General features: G+C 48.0%; 1 protein-coding gene across 1 annotated transcript in view; it reads right to left on the bottom strand.

Annotated features, from left to right (window-relative positions):
• The window catches only part of HYDIN (HYDIN axonemal central pair apparatus protein), a 341424-nt gene that overhangs the window by 66913 nt on the left and 257356 nt on the right, over positions 1-17155 (bottom strand). Inside the window, 6 exon segments of the mRNA XM_059665442.1 lie at positions 2231-2464; positions 3077-3700; positions 4779-4938; positions 7174-7315; positions 9449-9632; positions 12543-12680. Coding sequence (XP_059521425.1) covers positions 2231-2464; positions 3077-3700; positions 4779-4938; positions 7174-7315; positions 9449-9632; positions 12543-12680 — 1482 coding nt within the window.

Below are 17155 nucleotides of genomic sequence, written 5' to 3' on the forward strand. Positions count from 1 at the left end.
GCTCATCTTACGTATGGACAGGAGACACAGATGCCCACAGCTGCCTGCAGGCGGGGGTGATGTGCCGCAGGCTGGGGATGCTGGTGGCTGCCTGGAGCGGGGCAGGGCCCGGCCTCCCACACCGGGGTAGAAGAGAAGTAGAGGAGAGAAGGCCAGAACGGGGCCATTCCCTGAGGAGGCCAAGACCTAAAGAAAGCTTGACTCTGGCAGGGACTGGGTTCCTATACTGCATTGTGTGGTGTTTCTTTAGTATTTTTTTTTGTTTGTTAATCCTCATCTGAGGATATTTTCCCCCCATTGTTTTCCTGAGAGAGAGTAAGAGGGAGGGAGGACGGGAGGGGGAGAGAGAGAGAGAAACAGACATCAATGTGAGACACTCAGATTGGCTGCCTCCCACATGTGCCCCAATCAGGGGATGGGGAGTGAACCTGCAACAGAGGCACCTGCCCTTGACCAAGAATCAAACCCACGACTCTTCAGTGAGCCGGCCGATGCTCCAACCACTGAGCGAAACTGGCCAAGGCTCTTTAGTATCTTTTGATGGAGACCGCGTGCCCCCTCCCAGTCACGCTGATTGTTTAGAGATACCAGTTCTGTGTTCTTACAGGATATTCCGTAGTTTGAAAATTTTCTGACTGTTCTCAGAGTGACATCTAACTTGTTCCTTTATTCCCTGTATTTCCTATAAACTGAAAATTAGGCTTCAAAGCTTGATTAGATTTATAGAGGATGCCGTGTACATCACACTCCGCCAGAGTGGGGGACAAACAATGCCAGGTTGGCCCACAGTGACAGATGCAAAGTGTGTGTTCGTGTGGCTGGAGGGGTGCCTGCCAGATGCGGCCAGCAACGACTTTTCCCTCCAAAGCAGACCAGTCACCTGCGGGACGACGCTCTGGCTCTGGTGCGTGTCTTGTTCCCCAACAAACTGCTGCTTTTTGTGCCCACTGGCGTGCCTTCATCACCCCCCATCCACTGCGGGTAACAGAATAATACTTTTCTCATTCTATTCTTTCTATAATGTCAGCTGTCATTCTTCTAGAATGAAGAGCTTTCCTTTGTCCAATTGGAGGTACACTAGAGTTCCTCCTAAAATGGTTAAGCTAAAGAATCTCAACTCTTTCCTGGTAATGGCCAATTTTCAGAAAAGAGTCATAGTCACCTCTGAGGTGGCAAGTTTTCTTTATTTTTTCATCTGGGCTCTGCTCTCGTAAGCCCTGCCCACGGCTGCCGCTCAGCAAAGATGTTGACTTTCTGCTTGCTTATACATTGAAGATGGCACATTCTCTGTCATCCACTGGAGCTGTAGGCAGGGCCTAAAGGTAATTCTATTTGCTGCTGATTTTATTTAGTCTTTGCTGATGTGCATGGTTTGTAGGAGGTCATGTGAAGAGATTCAAATTTTGGCCCAGCATACTCTTCTGGGAATAAAAAGGCCCTCCATAATTTTGAATGGACACATCCTCTGCACATCACTGGTCAACTCTATTTTCCCTTTGTGATTTGCTTTAGTCATAGTGTATATATTTTCTTCTACTTTTACATTACTTCTTTTTTCTTTTTTTAAAAAACATATTTTATTGATTTTTCACAGAGAGGAAGGGAAAGAGATAGAGAGTTAGAAACATCAATGAGAGAGAAACATCGATCTGTGCCTGAAACCAAGGTACATGCCCCTAGCTAGCTGGAATCGAACCTGGGACCTTTCAGTCCGCAGGCCGACGCTCTATCCACTGAGCCAAACCGGTTAGGGCAACTTTTACATTATTTCACTTCGTTGCTTATATTTTTAATCCAGCTGGAATTAATTTTACTGCATTGTATCAGGCAAGGAGATAAAATAGCCAATTTTCCCATCACCGTTTCTTCAGTAACCTGTCTCTTCTCTAGTGGTGTGTGTTCCCTTAACCTGTGTCTGTCGATTCTTGTATTCTTAGGCACTGTGAACACTACTTAGCTTCATGCATACATTACACTATCTTTTTTAAAAGACTAGTGCTGCTTCCTTTTCTCTTACAGATGAGCTTCTGAGTAATTGGACAAATTCCCTAGACGGTGCCTGGGGAATGGACAGGTTGGAAGGGGGAGAGGCTGGTGCGGGGTCCTCCGCAGGATCCCCGGCGGGTGGAGGGGAAGCGCCTGAGCGCCGTGACGCCCGGCCCGGCCCCGTGCTCCACGCTGGCCTGTGGAGGGAGACGGCCAAGGTCAGGACGCGCTGCCCGCTCTTTACCTTGGCGGAGCTCGTGGTGGTGGTGGTGGTCGTCGAAAGGTCTACTTCTGATTCCGCCTCTCTTTTCTCCTCCAGCAGGGCCAGCTCTTCGGAGAGTGGGATGAGAAACATAAAATGCTTCATGATTTCCGTGGGGGCCAACGGCAGCCGCTTCAGAGGGTAGGGGATTATGGAGAATAAGACTGGAGGCGGGATGGGCAGCCCAGAGGAGCCCAGGCCCAAGTAGTCTAGGATCTAAAGGAAAAACCGGTCGTTAATTTGCTGCGCGGAAGGCGGGCTGCCTCTCCCCCGCTCCCCCAGAGAACAGGGTGGCTCAGACCTCCCGCCTTCCCCTCAATGTTCTCAGCAGATGCTTTCTAGTGTTTTAATGTAGACAAAGTTCTGTCCCTGGACAAAAGGCTGTGATAACCACTGCCAAAGGTGGCTTTGGTTTATGCAAAATCTTTTGTTTTTAGGAACGTAAGAGCTATCTCATAGTATAATTTCTGTTACCGTGGGAAGCTTGTGGGAAAAAGGTTTTTGAGTGGTTGAGCCTTTTGCTTCACCCCAAATCTGCCGGCCTCGCCAGCATGTAGCACCGAACCGTCAATATTAAAAATCGACCCTGCAGGTGGCTTTTCAGGAGGTTAGATGGAATAACTTTGATCTGGGGAACTTTTTATGGATTGTCACCACATGGAAAAAGGCCCTTTTAGCCATTAATGTCTTACCTGGGGGGGGGGGGTATCAGAGATGAATGGATTTAAGGGGATATAGATGTTAATGTAGAAAGAAGTCCTTTCATGACCATTAGCACAGTACCTGCTACCTGATTGGTTACATCTCCATCCGGAGGAGGGTCTGTACCTGGTCCCCTTTGGGAAGCTTGTCATTCTCCAGGGCCTGCTTCCAGGTGGAGCCGTCAAGGTCGGGTGTCTGGATATTGATGAATGGCACACCCAGATCCCTCTTCCCTTCGTGGTCCTCCTCCCTGTCCACGTCTCCTCCGTCCGGCTGCTCCTCCAGCGCCCGGAGCCTCTCCAGCCGCTCCCGCTCGGCCCTCTCCCGCTCCAGGCGCTCCCTCTCCGCTCGCTCCTTCTCCGCGCGCTCCCTCTCCCGGTCCTTGCGGCCTTTGCGCCCACCCGATGGGACTTGGCGCTGGTCTTCGGGCTCGTGGGTCAGGTCCTCAGCCCCCATGTGAGGCACTTGGATGCCTAGCTTCCGGTCCCAGTACATGAGGAGGTTCTGGATATCCTTCAGAGTCAGCTCATAGATCTTAAACTTCTGGGCCAGAGGCTTGTCAGCTTCCTTCTGGAGGTCCCCCTCGCTGTCCTCCTGATCCTGGACCAGGGAAAACCCAACGATGTTATCTGCCATCTGGCTCTTTTTCTTCTTGCTCAGTTCGTCCTTCTCAGCCATTCCCTGGTCCTTCTCAGAAGCTTTTGGTTCTACCAAGTCCATCCTGCCTTCTAGTTTGGAAAAGGTAAGAGTCTAGAAGGCAAAACACAGAACATAGGCATAAAACAGTTCTTTCAGGGAGAGCAGGTCACAGAATCACATGAAAAAAGAGCAAGAGGATGTTTTGTTTTGTAAGAAGTCCTCAGGGGATTCCAGCCACTTAAGTACAGTGGACTTGTGCCTAAGAATCACTGTGGGGACCTTTATCAAAATGTCCATTCTGTGGCCCTCCCTTGGTACAGGTCCCGCTGGGACCTGGCGTTGGGCACGGTGACTGATGTGCATTCTGGCTGAGAGCTGGTGTTCTGCAGGGTCAGGAGGAGAAGATGACCCGGAATGGCCCCTCTACACCTGCTTTCCGGTGCCTGTGAGAGGCACAGGGTGTTGTGGTCACTGGACTCTTGCTCACCCAACTGGGACCAGCCTGCACCTTGCCCGGGAGTCTGGCTGTCACTTCACTCCCAGAACTCACAGCGCTGAATGAGCCCCCGTGCACCCCTCAGCCGTGATGGCCACCTGGGCGCTGCTTGGGCTGCTCGGCCCCTTCCCCATCACAGTGGACACAGATGTGACCCCCGAGCTTGACAGGTTGATACACTGATGGTCCTTGTTCTGCAAGGACAAGCTGATGTTGAACTTCTCCCTGGACTGTTACCAAGGGCGAGCTCCTGCGTGAACACAGGGGCGTCGCCGACTTGGTAACTTACTGGAGGCAAATCTTTACTACCGGCCTCTTCAGCAGCGTCCAGGGGGCTTGAAGAGACGGTGGAAAGAGCAAGGGCTGTGGTCGGACATAACTGGGTGAGATCCTGGAATTTTGACTTCCCCTCTTTCAACCTCAAACGGGATTCCTGTCTTAGAACCTCGCAGGGTGGGGGCCAGGATGCCAAAATTGACAGGATTGCACGAAGCATAAGCCCAGAGCTTAGCACACAATCATTGCTCAACAGATGTTGGTCCCTTTCCTCCTACCTTCTGCTCCAACATAAAACCCACCTAGTAGTATCGGGTCAGTTTTCTGGGGGGGGAAATGGGTTGGACTGAAGGGCTGGTTACAATGGCTGGTCCCTCTGCTTTCTCCTCCTGGGAAGGAGCAAGGGGGGGTTTCTACCTGCCGGCTGGTCTGAGATTTCTTCAGGGCTGGCTCCTCCTTTGGTGCTACTTGCTTTGTCTTTCTCGTCTTCTTTTTTTGCTCATCTTCTTCCTTTTGCCGCTCAAGCTCCTGTTGTAGCTTCTTTTCATGCAACTCCCTTGCCAATCTCTCCAGCTCCCTTTATGAAACCAGGCAGAGAAAGCTGAGTTCAGAGGCCACAGGATCAAGCCCCTCCCTGCCTGGGATTGCTGGGTGGGGGGACATGTGGCAGAGTCTTCTTGGGCATAAAAAGAAAAAAAAAAACAATGAAAGCTCAGAAACTAGGAAGGGAGGAAGGAAAGGAGGAAGGAAAAAGGGAGGGAAAGAAAAAAAGGAAAGGATGGCTCACATCTATCTTTGAATGGTCTTTCAGCAAAACTGATGAACTGAAACTCAACTAAGAGTTGGTGCGGCTCAGTGGTCGATCTATGAACCAAGAGGTCACAGTTCGATTCCTGGTAAGGTAACATGCCCGGGTTGTGAGCTCGATCCCTAGTCAGGGGCATGCAGGAGGCAGTCAATCAATGATTCTCTCTCATCATTGATGTTTCTATCTCTCTCTCCCTCTCCCTTCCTCTCTGAAATCAATACAAATATATTTAAAAAAAAGAGTTCTCACTTAATTTGTATTTCTATTCCAACTCCTTTCCAAGGAGAGCAAGGCAATGGCTGAAAGTAGGCTTGATGTTTTAAAAGAAGCTCTCAGAGATTGCTCTGATATTAGTACAGTATCCCAGCTTCCTACACTGTCATTTTATGTTCAGAAAGCAAGAAATGGTGTGTTGTTTTTTTTTAAGAGGCTAATGTGGTTTCTTTCTTTCCTTTTTTTTAAAACATATTTTATTAATTTTTTACAGAGAGGAAGGGAGAGGGATAGAGAGTTAGAAACATCAATCAGCTGCCTCCTGCACACCTCCTACTGGGAATGTGCCCGCAACTAAGGTACATGCCCTTGACCAGAATCGAACCTGGGACCTTTCAGTCCGTAGGCCGATGCTCTATCCACTGAGCCAAACCGGTTAGGGCAAGAAATGGTGTTTATAATAGCAGTCCCTACCATGGCTAGCTTGGAACCACAGTGTTGGATCTGAGAGCCACAGTCCTCTCCTCTCTCTTTCTTTCCCTTCCTGCTGTGAATTCAGCTGTGCCTGCCCTGCTGCTAATGGCAGTGCGGGCACCAAGGCCAGGCGCCAACGTGAACACATGCGGAGGGAACAGCATCTCTGGCATGACAGAACCCACCTATTTTTATCTCCAGGAATCCCTGGTTGTTCCTTGTTGCTGTTTCTCTCCACACACTGAAGCTGACTCATCATCACTGTGTGTGTGTGTGTGTGTGTGTGTGTGTGTGTGTGTGTGTGTGTATGTGTGATACACAGGTCATTGCTGAGCTTTGATGACCAGATTTGCATTTGCTAAATCCACCTTGAGATGAATGCCTGAAAGCAATGCCTGGAGGAGAAAAAGAGATTCTGTGGAATCCAATAATGAGGCCTCCATACCACTGGAGGGCAGGCATTATACAGTGGACCAAGCAGGAGAAGAACTGAGGGTCTCCTGCAGGCTCGTTGGGGGTTAGTGGGAGGGGCCTGGAGGTGGAAGGAAAAGGCAGAAGGAAGGAGGTACTAGTAAAATTGCAGGCAAGTATCTTGGCTCTGCCCCCTCCAATGCTGGAATCCTAGGGAGTGGTAGGGAATGGGGCCCCCTTCCCCCAGCACATGTGGAGGCAGCAAGGGCATATATCCCACTGCCACTATGTCTGAGAGCCTGAAATAGCAGCCCTGCCTCTGCTGGGCCCTACGGGGTGTGGAGGGGATACGGTCATTCCCATGTGGTCCCAATGATGGGTCTAGAAGGGGCTGACAGTGCTGGCTGGGAGCACTCAGGCCGAGGATCAAGCTGGAGAAGCAGCCAGACCTCAGGGAATGGACAGCACCACCCAGGGCCAAGCTGATGGCCGGGGAAGGAGGAGAAATGGCTGAGTTCTGGGGAGCAACCACCATGCCCACATGAAGAGAGTGGTCCCCGGTCACCACACCTAGGGCACAGTGGTCAGGGGGAGCCAATGGGAGCCCTAGGATAGCACTGGGGCCAGAAGCCCCTCCCCTATTACATGGCATAGCCTTCACCCAGCCCCCGTGTCCCTGAGAGAGAAGGAGGGAGAGGAGAACAGAGAGGCCCTGCAAGGCTGCAGCACCCACCACCCTGGAGGGGCAGGACGTTTTCCTGCTCCCGGTCGGTCATCCTCCCGGTCTCCTGTGGCCATTGCTGCCACCCTGGAGGATGGCCCTGGTCCCCGGGATGGGCTCCTGTGGGCCCCATGGAAGTTGCTCCCAGGGGAACTGCTCCGCTCGGGCCAGCCCTTGACTCTCACCTCTTCTTCCTCTCCCGCAGGGCCTGCTGGACCTCTCGATTGAACGTGATTTTCTCCTCCTCTGTCAACGCATCATATTCTTCCTCATCCATATTTTGGAGACGCTCCTTCTCTTTTTCAAGCGCCTCCCTCTGTTTCTGCTCTGTGTGGGGGAACAGAGATGGGAAGGGGAGGAAAGTCACACACAGCTTGTGGCAGTGAAAGGTGGCTGGGGTGGCAGCAGCATTCCTAGTCTCTGGTGGGGCTTCCTTCACTCACATAGCTCCAAAACTGGTCTCCGTCTGTGGCCGGCTGAAGAGTGGCCCCAAAGACTCCCACGTCCTGATCCCCAGAGCCCACACATATGTCCCCTGACATGGCAGGAAGGATTTGGCAGATGTGATGAGGTTAAGGAACTTAAGTTGGAGAGGTTTTCTTGGATTATCTGAGTGGACCCAATATCATCACCAAGGGCCAGAGTCGGAGAAGGTGATGCGGTGATGAAGCAGAAGGAGAGTAGATGTGACAACAGAAACAAATGCCAGAGGGCTGTGAGGTAGGGATCATGAGCCAAGGAAACAGCAGTCCTCTGGGAAGTGGAAAGGGAAGGGAAGGGAAGGGATTCTCTCCTGAAGCCTCCAAAGGAGTAGAGCCCTGCTGACACCTTGATTTTAGGACTTCTGACCTCCAGACCGTAAGATGATATATCTGTATTGTTTTAGGTCACCAGGTTTGTGGTAATTTGTTACAGCAGTAACAGGAAATATACCACCCACTGGCGTCACTCTTTCTGAGCACAGCCACTGAAGAGCTCAGGGTGACAGAACTCAGGATCGTCTTCCACGCCTGCTGATTCGGGTCCAGAGTGTGGTTCGCACTCAGCACAAAGGCACCCGGCTTCTCGTTCACACGTCACCGGCCCGATATCCTCACCTCACATTCTCATTTTAGCTTTGGGCTCAGAGATCTGCATTTGAGTCCTTTTCCCAACATTTCCCAAGGGACAGAAACAGATAAGAATAATAACTCCCCTTTCATAGGGTGTTGTGGGCTCAAATAAGCAATCATGTAAAGCCCAGTGCCTGGCATATTCATAAATGTTCAATAAGAATTAGATTTGGATATAATAATATTATTACATTTGCTGTCTCAGGGCTTTTTCAGAACGCAACTGTGAAAAACTTCAATCCACAGATAACTGAGGAAATGAAGAGAGTTATTTTCTTTTAAGTTGATCCTTGTGGGGAAATGAGTTTTCTGGAAAACTAGGGACCTGGAGATTGAAATCCTGCTGGAAACCCTGCCTGGCCATTCTTCCTAATCATTTTCCCCGGAGTGAGAATATAAGGAAGCAGTACGAGTTCTGTTTAAGAACTAAGAGAGCTCAGTGTTTGTGATATTCTCTTCACTGGAAAAGCATTATGATTTGTGTGGATTGTTCTAGAAGAGAGAGGGAAGGCCAAGTGAGGAAGGGCAGTGATGTGGATGGAGCGGAGGCCAGAGCAGGAATCTGCTTCCCAGGGGTCGTGTCACCTCCTCTCTTGGAGGCCACAACGTGCTAGGTCTGCTTCTGACTAAATTGGGAACTTGTTCACCAATATTACTCGGTGTGCATGTATCTACTTTTCAATCAGTGAAAGTTATTTCCAGGCGACTGGTGTAATGACAGAAAAAAAAGGAAAGGTCTTACTAATTTGCCATGTGATCTGACATAATATCTCTGAGCCTCATTTTCCTCATCTGTAAAATGGGAATGACACACCATTTAAAGACATCCAATGTGTACACAAGGTCTGCCGCACAGCCTGGTACACGCGAGGCTAAAATGTACACTTGGTTTCGTAGAGTTTAGCAGCACCTCTAGTTTTACAGGAAATGCACAGTTGGCTAAAACAAAAACCAACAAGCTAACCGGTCACCTGAGTCAAGACGGGACTTGTGATGTGTTCCCCGGGGGTCAGCTGTAGTTCCGGAGAAGATGAGTGTGAACAGTGAGATCCTGGACAAAAGAGGACTGTGCCTGTTGTCAGAAGAGCCAAGTCCACCCTTTAGTCTATAATTTCTCTACAGGTCCTTTCTGCCTCAGTTCCCACACATAAAAAGTGGAAGAAATAAGAACTCCCAGCCACCTTATGGGGCAGAGGTTGGGCACCTATGAGATGGCAAATGGAATAGTTTCATTTAAGCCCAATGGGCTATCATGCCAGGGAAGCCTTTAACAAGCCTAAGATGCTATACGTAAAGGAAAGACTTGTGAGTGCCTGTGAAGGACAGTCCAGAAGGGCATGGGCCTTGCCTTCTTGCTCCTTTTTGGCTTTCTCCTGGGCCTTCATGCCTGCGTAATCCTGGGGCATGTTGAGGACGTAGATGTGCTCCCTGTTGCCAATGGCCTTCAGCAGGCAGAGGAGAGCAATGGCCGCGTTCCGAGCAAAGAGTGTGTCGAGGCTGTCAAACACCACTCCCAGGCTGCAGTCACTCAGCTGAAACCAGAGAGAACAGAGGCAGTTACCATGGCCACTGGGCCATCTGCCCTCTACAGAGCTGCTTGTTCTTCTGCCAGTGCCTTCACTGGGGCTGCAGTTGGTTCTGCAAACCTACTGAGCCCTGATAAAAGTGCCATTTGACTACCTGCTAAATTCAAGGTGCTGTTATAAAATAAAGAGAAAGGAGAAATATTCAGCCCATCATGGAAGAGCTTCATCGTGCATCCTTGAAGAGCAAAGGGTTTATGCTGTCTCCATAGACCCTTGGGAACTTGTTGCAAACTGGGCACGATATTAATTGCACATTTAAATATGATAAAGTCAGACTTGAGGTTCCCAGCAGAGGAGGCATGTCGTTCCTGGGAATGACCTGTGTAGTGTTTGGACTGCTGCCGTGTTGCAGGCACCACCCCTCTCAACTCACTTGAGCAAGGCGGTCATATACGTGTGCAGGTATTTCATGAATCCGGGTTAAAGGCAGCGAGTCACTGGGAAAGCCCAAGGGAAGCCAGTAGAGCTGTGCTCCTTCGAGCTGTGCTCGAATCCCAGTCAGGGCACAGGCCCAGGTTGAGGGCTCGATCCCCAGTAGGGGGTGTGCAGGAGGCAGTCAGTTTATGATTCTCATCACTGATGTTTCTATCTCTCTCTCCCTCTCCCTTCCTCTCTAAGGAAACAAGGAAAACAAACTACATGTTCAAGTGTTGGTCTGGGAAGATCCAGGAGACCCAGGGGAGGAAGATGCAAAGAAAGCTGTCCTCGTGTGCAGGGTCGTCGGCAGCAAGGACAGAGGTAGCAGCTGGGCCGTTCTTAGTGGCGTCACTCCCTGGGAGTGTAACGCTTTTGATATTATTAACCATTCAAGAATAGCCTCTTTGCACGGCAGTCTTACTCAAAGTGCAGTGCATAGACTGGCCACCACTGGCCGGGGACAGATGTCCACCGGTGTTTGACGAGGCAAGAATCTTGTGTCAGAATGTAAATCAACGACATCACTAAATACACGACTTAATTCAGGTCTGCATTTTTTTTTCTTCTTTGTAGCAAGACCTTGTGGATGAAGGGGACCGTGCGGGCTCCATGTCTCAACAAAGATCAGTGCTCTGAGAGCACAGCTCTACTGGCTTCCCTTGGGCTTTCCCAGCGACTCACTGCCTTTAACCCGGATTCATGAAATACCTGCACAAGTATGTGACCGCCTTGCTCAAGTGAGTTGAGAGTGGTGGTGCCTGTAACACAGCAGCAGTCCAAACACTACACAGGTCATTCCCAGGAACGACATGCCTCCTCTGCTGGGAACCTCAAGTCTGATTTTATCATATTTAAATGTGCAATTAATATTGTGCCCAGTTTGCAAAACTAAAGCAAACACACAGCTGTGGGACTTGTTGAGCGGTTTTGCTCTCTGTAAATCCCAAGTAGCCTGCAGGCTTAAGTGATGCTCTCCCAAACGCTGCTGATCTTGTTAACACTTATAAAAATGGAAACAGTTATTGTGTTTTGGACTTTAAAAGCAATACATCATTGCTCGGCTGGGGTGGCTCAGTGGTTGAGTGTCGACGTTTGAACCAGGAGGTCACAGTTCGAATCCCAGTTAGGGCACATGCCCAGGTTGAGGGCTTGATCCCCAGTAAGGGGTGTGCAGGAGGCAGACAATTTATGATTTTCTCTCATCACTGATGTTTCTATCTCTCTCTCCCTCTCCATTCCTCTTTAATATCTATAAAATATATTTTACAAAAGCAATATATTATTGTAAAATAATTCAGAAATGAAGACTAAAAATCCATAATTACCAAAGATAACCACAGTTAACATGTACTTTGAGATTTTACTATGTGTACAATATACATTTATACATTTTTATAGAAACGTAATTGTGCCTTATATACTATTTCATAATCTCCTGTTCTTTCTTTTTTAATTTGTCAATTACAGTTGACATTCAATATTATTTTAGATTAGTTTCAGGTGTGTCGCATAGTGGTTAGAGATTTATATAATTTACAAAATGATCTCCCATAAGTCCAGTACCCACCTGGCACCATACACAGTTATTACAATACTAGAGGCCTGATGCATGAAATTCGTCCAAGAGTAGGCCTTCCTTCCCCTGGCTGCTGGCACCGGCTTCCCTCTGGCACCCGGGACTCAGGCTTCCCTTGCAGCCCCGGCTTCGTCCGGAAGGTCGTCTGGTCTAATTAGCATATTATGCTTTTATTATTATAGACTAGAGGCCTGATGCACGAAATTTGTGCAAGGGGCTCGGCCCTCGCAGCCCCAGCTTCGTCCGGAAGGTTGTCCGGATGGTCGTTCTGCTGTTTGGTCTAATTAGCATATTAGCTCTTTATTATATAGGATTACTGACTATATCCCCCATGCTGTGTTTTACATCCCTGTGACTATTTTGTGACTACCTGTTGTAGTTCTTAATCCTTTCACCTTTTTCACTCATCCTCCCAAGTCCCCCTCCTATCTGACAACCTTCCGTTTGTTCTCTATTTTTATGAATCTCTTTCTGTTTTGTTTGTTTAATTTATTCTTTAGATTCCACATATAGTGAAATCATATGGAACATAACCTGCTTTTCTCACTTAAAAACAAATTTTTATAGCAATTAACTGTCTCCAAATTCTAACTCTGAACAGCTCCTCCTTACAGTTTTAAAAACACCACTGAGGGCTGTGGCGTGACTCTTCGATCACTGGTCCTTGAAAGTGAGTGGCTTCAGGCAGCAGACCGACAATGGCTGTCAAAAGGACACGTAAATGACTGGTGAGGGTGAGGAAACCCATCTTTCCTCTCCAAGGCCCGGGGTTCTAAGCTGCTGTGGGCTATGAGGGCTCCGTCTCGGCACGGCCTGGGGAAGGTGTGTGAGCTCCGCAGCTCCGTGCACGAGTGTGGACGCACCTGTAAGCGCTCGGCCAGGATCTGAACGAGCATTTCCTCAGGGAGCACACAGCTCAGGAGCCCGGTCTCGCCTCCGATGCTGGTGCTGACACTAAGTCTGCGCGGTGTGGGTCCCGAGGGGAGAGGGCTGGAGGAAATCTGCGGAGAGAAGGTTCAGAAGTGAGAACCCAGCTCGGTGTCCCAATAACTCCTACACCTACAAGCCATGTGACCTCAGGAAAGTCATCTCATCTCTCAGGGCCTCCTTTCCTCATCTGTAAAATTGGATATTCCTATCTTCCTCAAAGAATTGCTATACGCTCTGAGTGGGAACACTGTGGAAGGTGCTTTGTGTATGTACTGAACAGCACCCATTTGTTCTTTCAATCAAATCTTCTTTGAGCACCTACTATGCGCCAGGGTCTCCTCTAGGACCAGGGACACAACAACACACAAGCCTAGCAGTGCTGCTGCCAGCCTGGTCTTTGCCTTCAAGTTGGGGAGACAGAAAAGGGACAGATGAATATGCAAATCAGTGACAATTTCAAATAGTCATGAATGCCAGGGAGAAAATGATCAGGTAAGGGAGTAAGGGCAATGGCAGGGTTGGACAATGGCTATTTAGAAAGGGTGGTCACATTACCTGGGTATGAGAGAATATGAAAGAGCAAGACAAGATCCCAAGAGAAGACTCTTTCTGAGAGGAAAGAGCAAGTTCCCTCAACACGACTGCATGTGTGGGTATTTGGGGAGCACGTGGGAGCCAAGTCCAATGGGAACTGAGTGAGCAACGGGAAAGGTGGTCAGGCTTAAAGTCGAAGACACAGGCCAGCCAGAATATGCAGGGCTTGTCAATCATGGTAAGAAATGTGGATTTTATTCCAAGTATTATAGGAAGTTGTTGGCATGTTTTAGGCAGACAAATGATTGGACTTTTATTTTTTTATTTAAAAAAATGTGTTTTTAAAAATTTATTTCAGAGAGAGGAAGAAAGAGGGAGAGACGGATAGAAACATCAGTGATGAGAGAGAATCATTGAGTGGCTACCTCCTGCATGCCCCCTACTGGGGATCGAGCCCGCAACCCCGGGCATGTGCCCTGATCGGGAATCAAACCATGACCTCCTGGTTCATAGGTTGACACCCAACCACCGAGTCACACTGGCCGGCCGGACTTTTATTTTTAAGAGAGTATTCTACCTGCTGCATGAGGTGACAAGAGTAGAAGCAGGAAGGCTGGTGGGTCATATATCTCCATGGTCAAGGCAGGAGATGATGGCAGCAGGACACTCACATGGGAGGTGGTGAGAAGTGGCTGATACAGGATATAGTGTGGAACAGAGCCAATAGGATTTGAGATGAGACATGAAAGAGAGAGGCATCAAGAATGATTTTTTGAGTGTTGACCTGAACAAATTGAAAAATGGTGAAGTTATTTATCAAGAAAGAAAAGACCGAGGAAAGGACAAGTTTTTTTTGTATTGTTTTGTTTTATTCTTTTTTGAGGCAGCAACAACCACTTTTTACAACATATAAATTTTGAGATGCCTCTAAGCCATTTGATAGAGATATTAAATGTGGTTTGGGTATATGAACCTAAGCTTGGGGAGAAATTAGGGATAGAGATAGAAATTTGAGGGTCCTAAGCATAATGAAAATACTCAAGCATTTTAATATTTAAGAAAACATTGAAGTAAATGAAGAAAATATTTAAGTATTTAATGAATGAACTGGATGAGATTACCTATAAAGAAAAGAGAGATACAAAAAATAAAATAAAAATAAAAGATTAGAAGACTTAGTCTTGGCCTAGTCCAGTGGTCAGCAAACTCATTTGTCAACAGGCAAATATCAACAGTACAACGATTGAAATTTCTCTTGGGAGCCAAATTTTTTAAACTTAAACTATATAGGTAGCTACATTGTTATTAACTTAATTAGGGTACTCCTAAGGCTTAGGAAGAGCCACACTCAAGGGGCCAAAGAGCCACATGTGGCTCGCGATCCGCAGTTTGCCGACCACTGGCCTAGTCTGAAAAACTAGATTATCTGAAGATGGAGGAGTGGAGAGAGTCATGAAGGAGGTAGAGGGAAAGTAGAAGAGTATGGCGTTTTGGAAGCTAAGTGAAGAAAGTCTTTCTGGAGGAGGGGTTATCAGCTGCCAAGAGATCATGTAAGATGAGGACAAAAAACTGGATTTGGCAAGATGAATGCCAATGGCCTTGAGATGAGTAGCCAGGGAAGTGGTGAGGACAAAGGCCTCATTGGAATAGGTGGCTCCTGGCAGAGGCAGAGAGAGGTGGTGAGGACGAGGAAGCAATCATGCAGCCATTCTCTGAGAGAGAACCTGAAAGATGAGGTAAGAGCTGGAGGGCAACCTGGGGTTATGGGGAAATATTTTTAAAGATTTTAAAATGTTTTTATAAATATAATAAAAGCATGTATCGATGCCGATGGGAAGTATCCAATATATAGGGGACATAAACAAATGGTAGAGAGGGGGGAGAATTGCAGGAATTTATTTCTTGAGTAAGAGAGAAGGGATCGGGTCCAGTTGCAGGGCCTTGGATAAGAGCAGGGACAGTTACTCCGCTGTCGGAAAGGCATGGCATTGGCCTAGGATCAAGGCTGTCTGGTAGAGTTGGTGGTGGGAGGATAAGGCATTGTCTTCTGGTTGTTGCTGAGATCTGTTATCTTCTGATCATTAGCTAAGAATGAGGAAGAGGTTTGGAGAGTGATGACAGCAATACAATGGTTATCTTGAAGAGATAGCAGGCCAATTTGCTAGGATAGACCAAAGGGTTTGGCGTGAGATTTGTAGTCTTCAGCTTAAATTGAGACTATTCAGGAGAAATGAGGATTTTCTCCAGCTATGTTCAGCTGTCCTGAATGGAGGAGGTGGAGAATTGGGTTTACCAGGGCTAAAGTTTTGCTTGAAAAGTACTAAGAAGGGGAAGGGGCAAGGGAGTGGCAATAGTGACAGACCACAGAATCCAAACTGGATAAGAAAGGAAGAGAAGGGGGGTGGAAGGCAGTGAACATGTGGACTGGATGCTTTGATGAGTAAGCACATCTGAAAAGTTAGAAGATGGTTGTTGGAAAGTAGGATGTGCGATATAGGGATCTTGGAGTTTATGGGTAAAATGAGCAAAGTCTAGGCTATGATCACAGTGAGTGGTGAACAGCTGAGGGTGCCATGGAATTGAGAGGTGAAAAGTGTTGGATTAAACATCATTCAAAAGATCAGGACTTCTAACTGGTGCTTTTGTAGAACAAGGTGATTTTTGAATAAATTACCTTATACTACAGGTCATGTCTTCGTTATATAACATACATTTCTTCCCACTTGCAACTAACGACTGCAATTTTAACAGCAAGCTCATGCTCTAGGTCAGTGGTTCTCAACTTTCTGGCCCTTTAAATACAGTTCCTCATGTTGTGACCCAACCATAAAATTATTTTCGTTGCTACCTCATAACTGTAATGCTGCTATTGTTATGAATTGTAACATAAATATCTGATATGCAGGATGGTCTTAGGCGACCCCTGTGAAAGGGTCGTTCGACCTCCAAAGGGGTTGAGACCCACAGGTTGAGAACCGCTGCTCTAGGAGAACGTTAGAAGACCAAACAGCCAACTCTGGGTAAAGCGCTCTTATAGTGACTGTGACTGTGACTGCTGTCCGCACTGTGGGAGGCCTGTCACACTGGAGCCGTGCAGGCAGCCACATGTGGGGATCTGTGAGGTCTGGTTTCTATTGTGATCTTTTACCGGTTTTAAGTTCCCTGTTCAGTGAAAGGGGATTGAAGTCCGCATTGGGATTTTGTGTTGCCTTTGATATATTCTAAAAAGCCTTACTTCGCTGTTCAGATGGACAGAACCAAAGCAAAGGAAACGGTTCCCCATGACACCCTATTAAATACAAATAGACGGCTTCTAGTTCATCCATACATACCTGTGTAAAGAACACATATTAGATATTGGAAAAGAGGGTTAAAAGGATGTCGTTTCAAAATAAATTGAATCAATGGTTTCAGTTTTCAAGGTGTTAAAAACCCCCACATGTGACTAAAGTAAAGATCAGAGACATCACTTGGCATAAATTCAACCCTGGGTGATGCCCCATCCAACCAACATGCCTCCGGTCACACAGAGACCTTCGCCTCCAGTCCATCCGCTTGCCCCATCCAGGGCTCCATTATCCACATGCCCTCCGTTCACCTGCCCCAGCCAATGTGTGGGCCTCCTCTCTTATAGGGACCTTCATCTCCACTCCATCCACCTCAGCAGTCTTCTCTAAAACGACCTCTTCCACTACCCCTACCGAACTCTAAACGGTAACAAGACCTACAGACCCTTTCCCTCTTCCTATCTCTCTCATTCTATCGTCCTCTGAGTTTCTACCCTACCTGGCTGTCTTCCCATATGGATGCCACTTTCAACTCCCTTGCCCCTTATTCTGAGCACACCCTGCCCCTGCAGGGATGGAAACGTCTCTCTCTGCCTCTGAGCGGGGGCTGCCAGGAGCCACTTCGTGAAATCTGTGACGGTATGGCTTCCTGTCTGGCTGGGCCATCAGCATTCTCAACTACCTTTGCTTCTGTCCACCACCAATTTCTGGTTCTGTTCCTCACA

Source organism: Myotis daubentonii, chromosome 15 (assembly GCF_963259705.1).
Source record: "Myotis daubentonii chromosome 15, mMyoDau2.1, whole genome shotgun sequence".
Lineage (NCBI taxonomy): Eukaryota > Metazoa > Chordata > Mammalia > Chiroptera > Vespertilionidae > Myotis > Myotis daubentonii.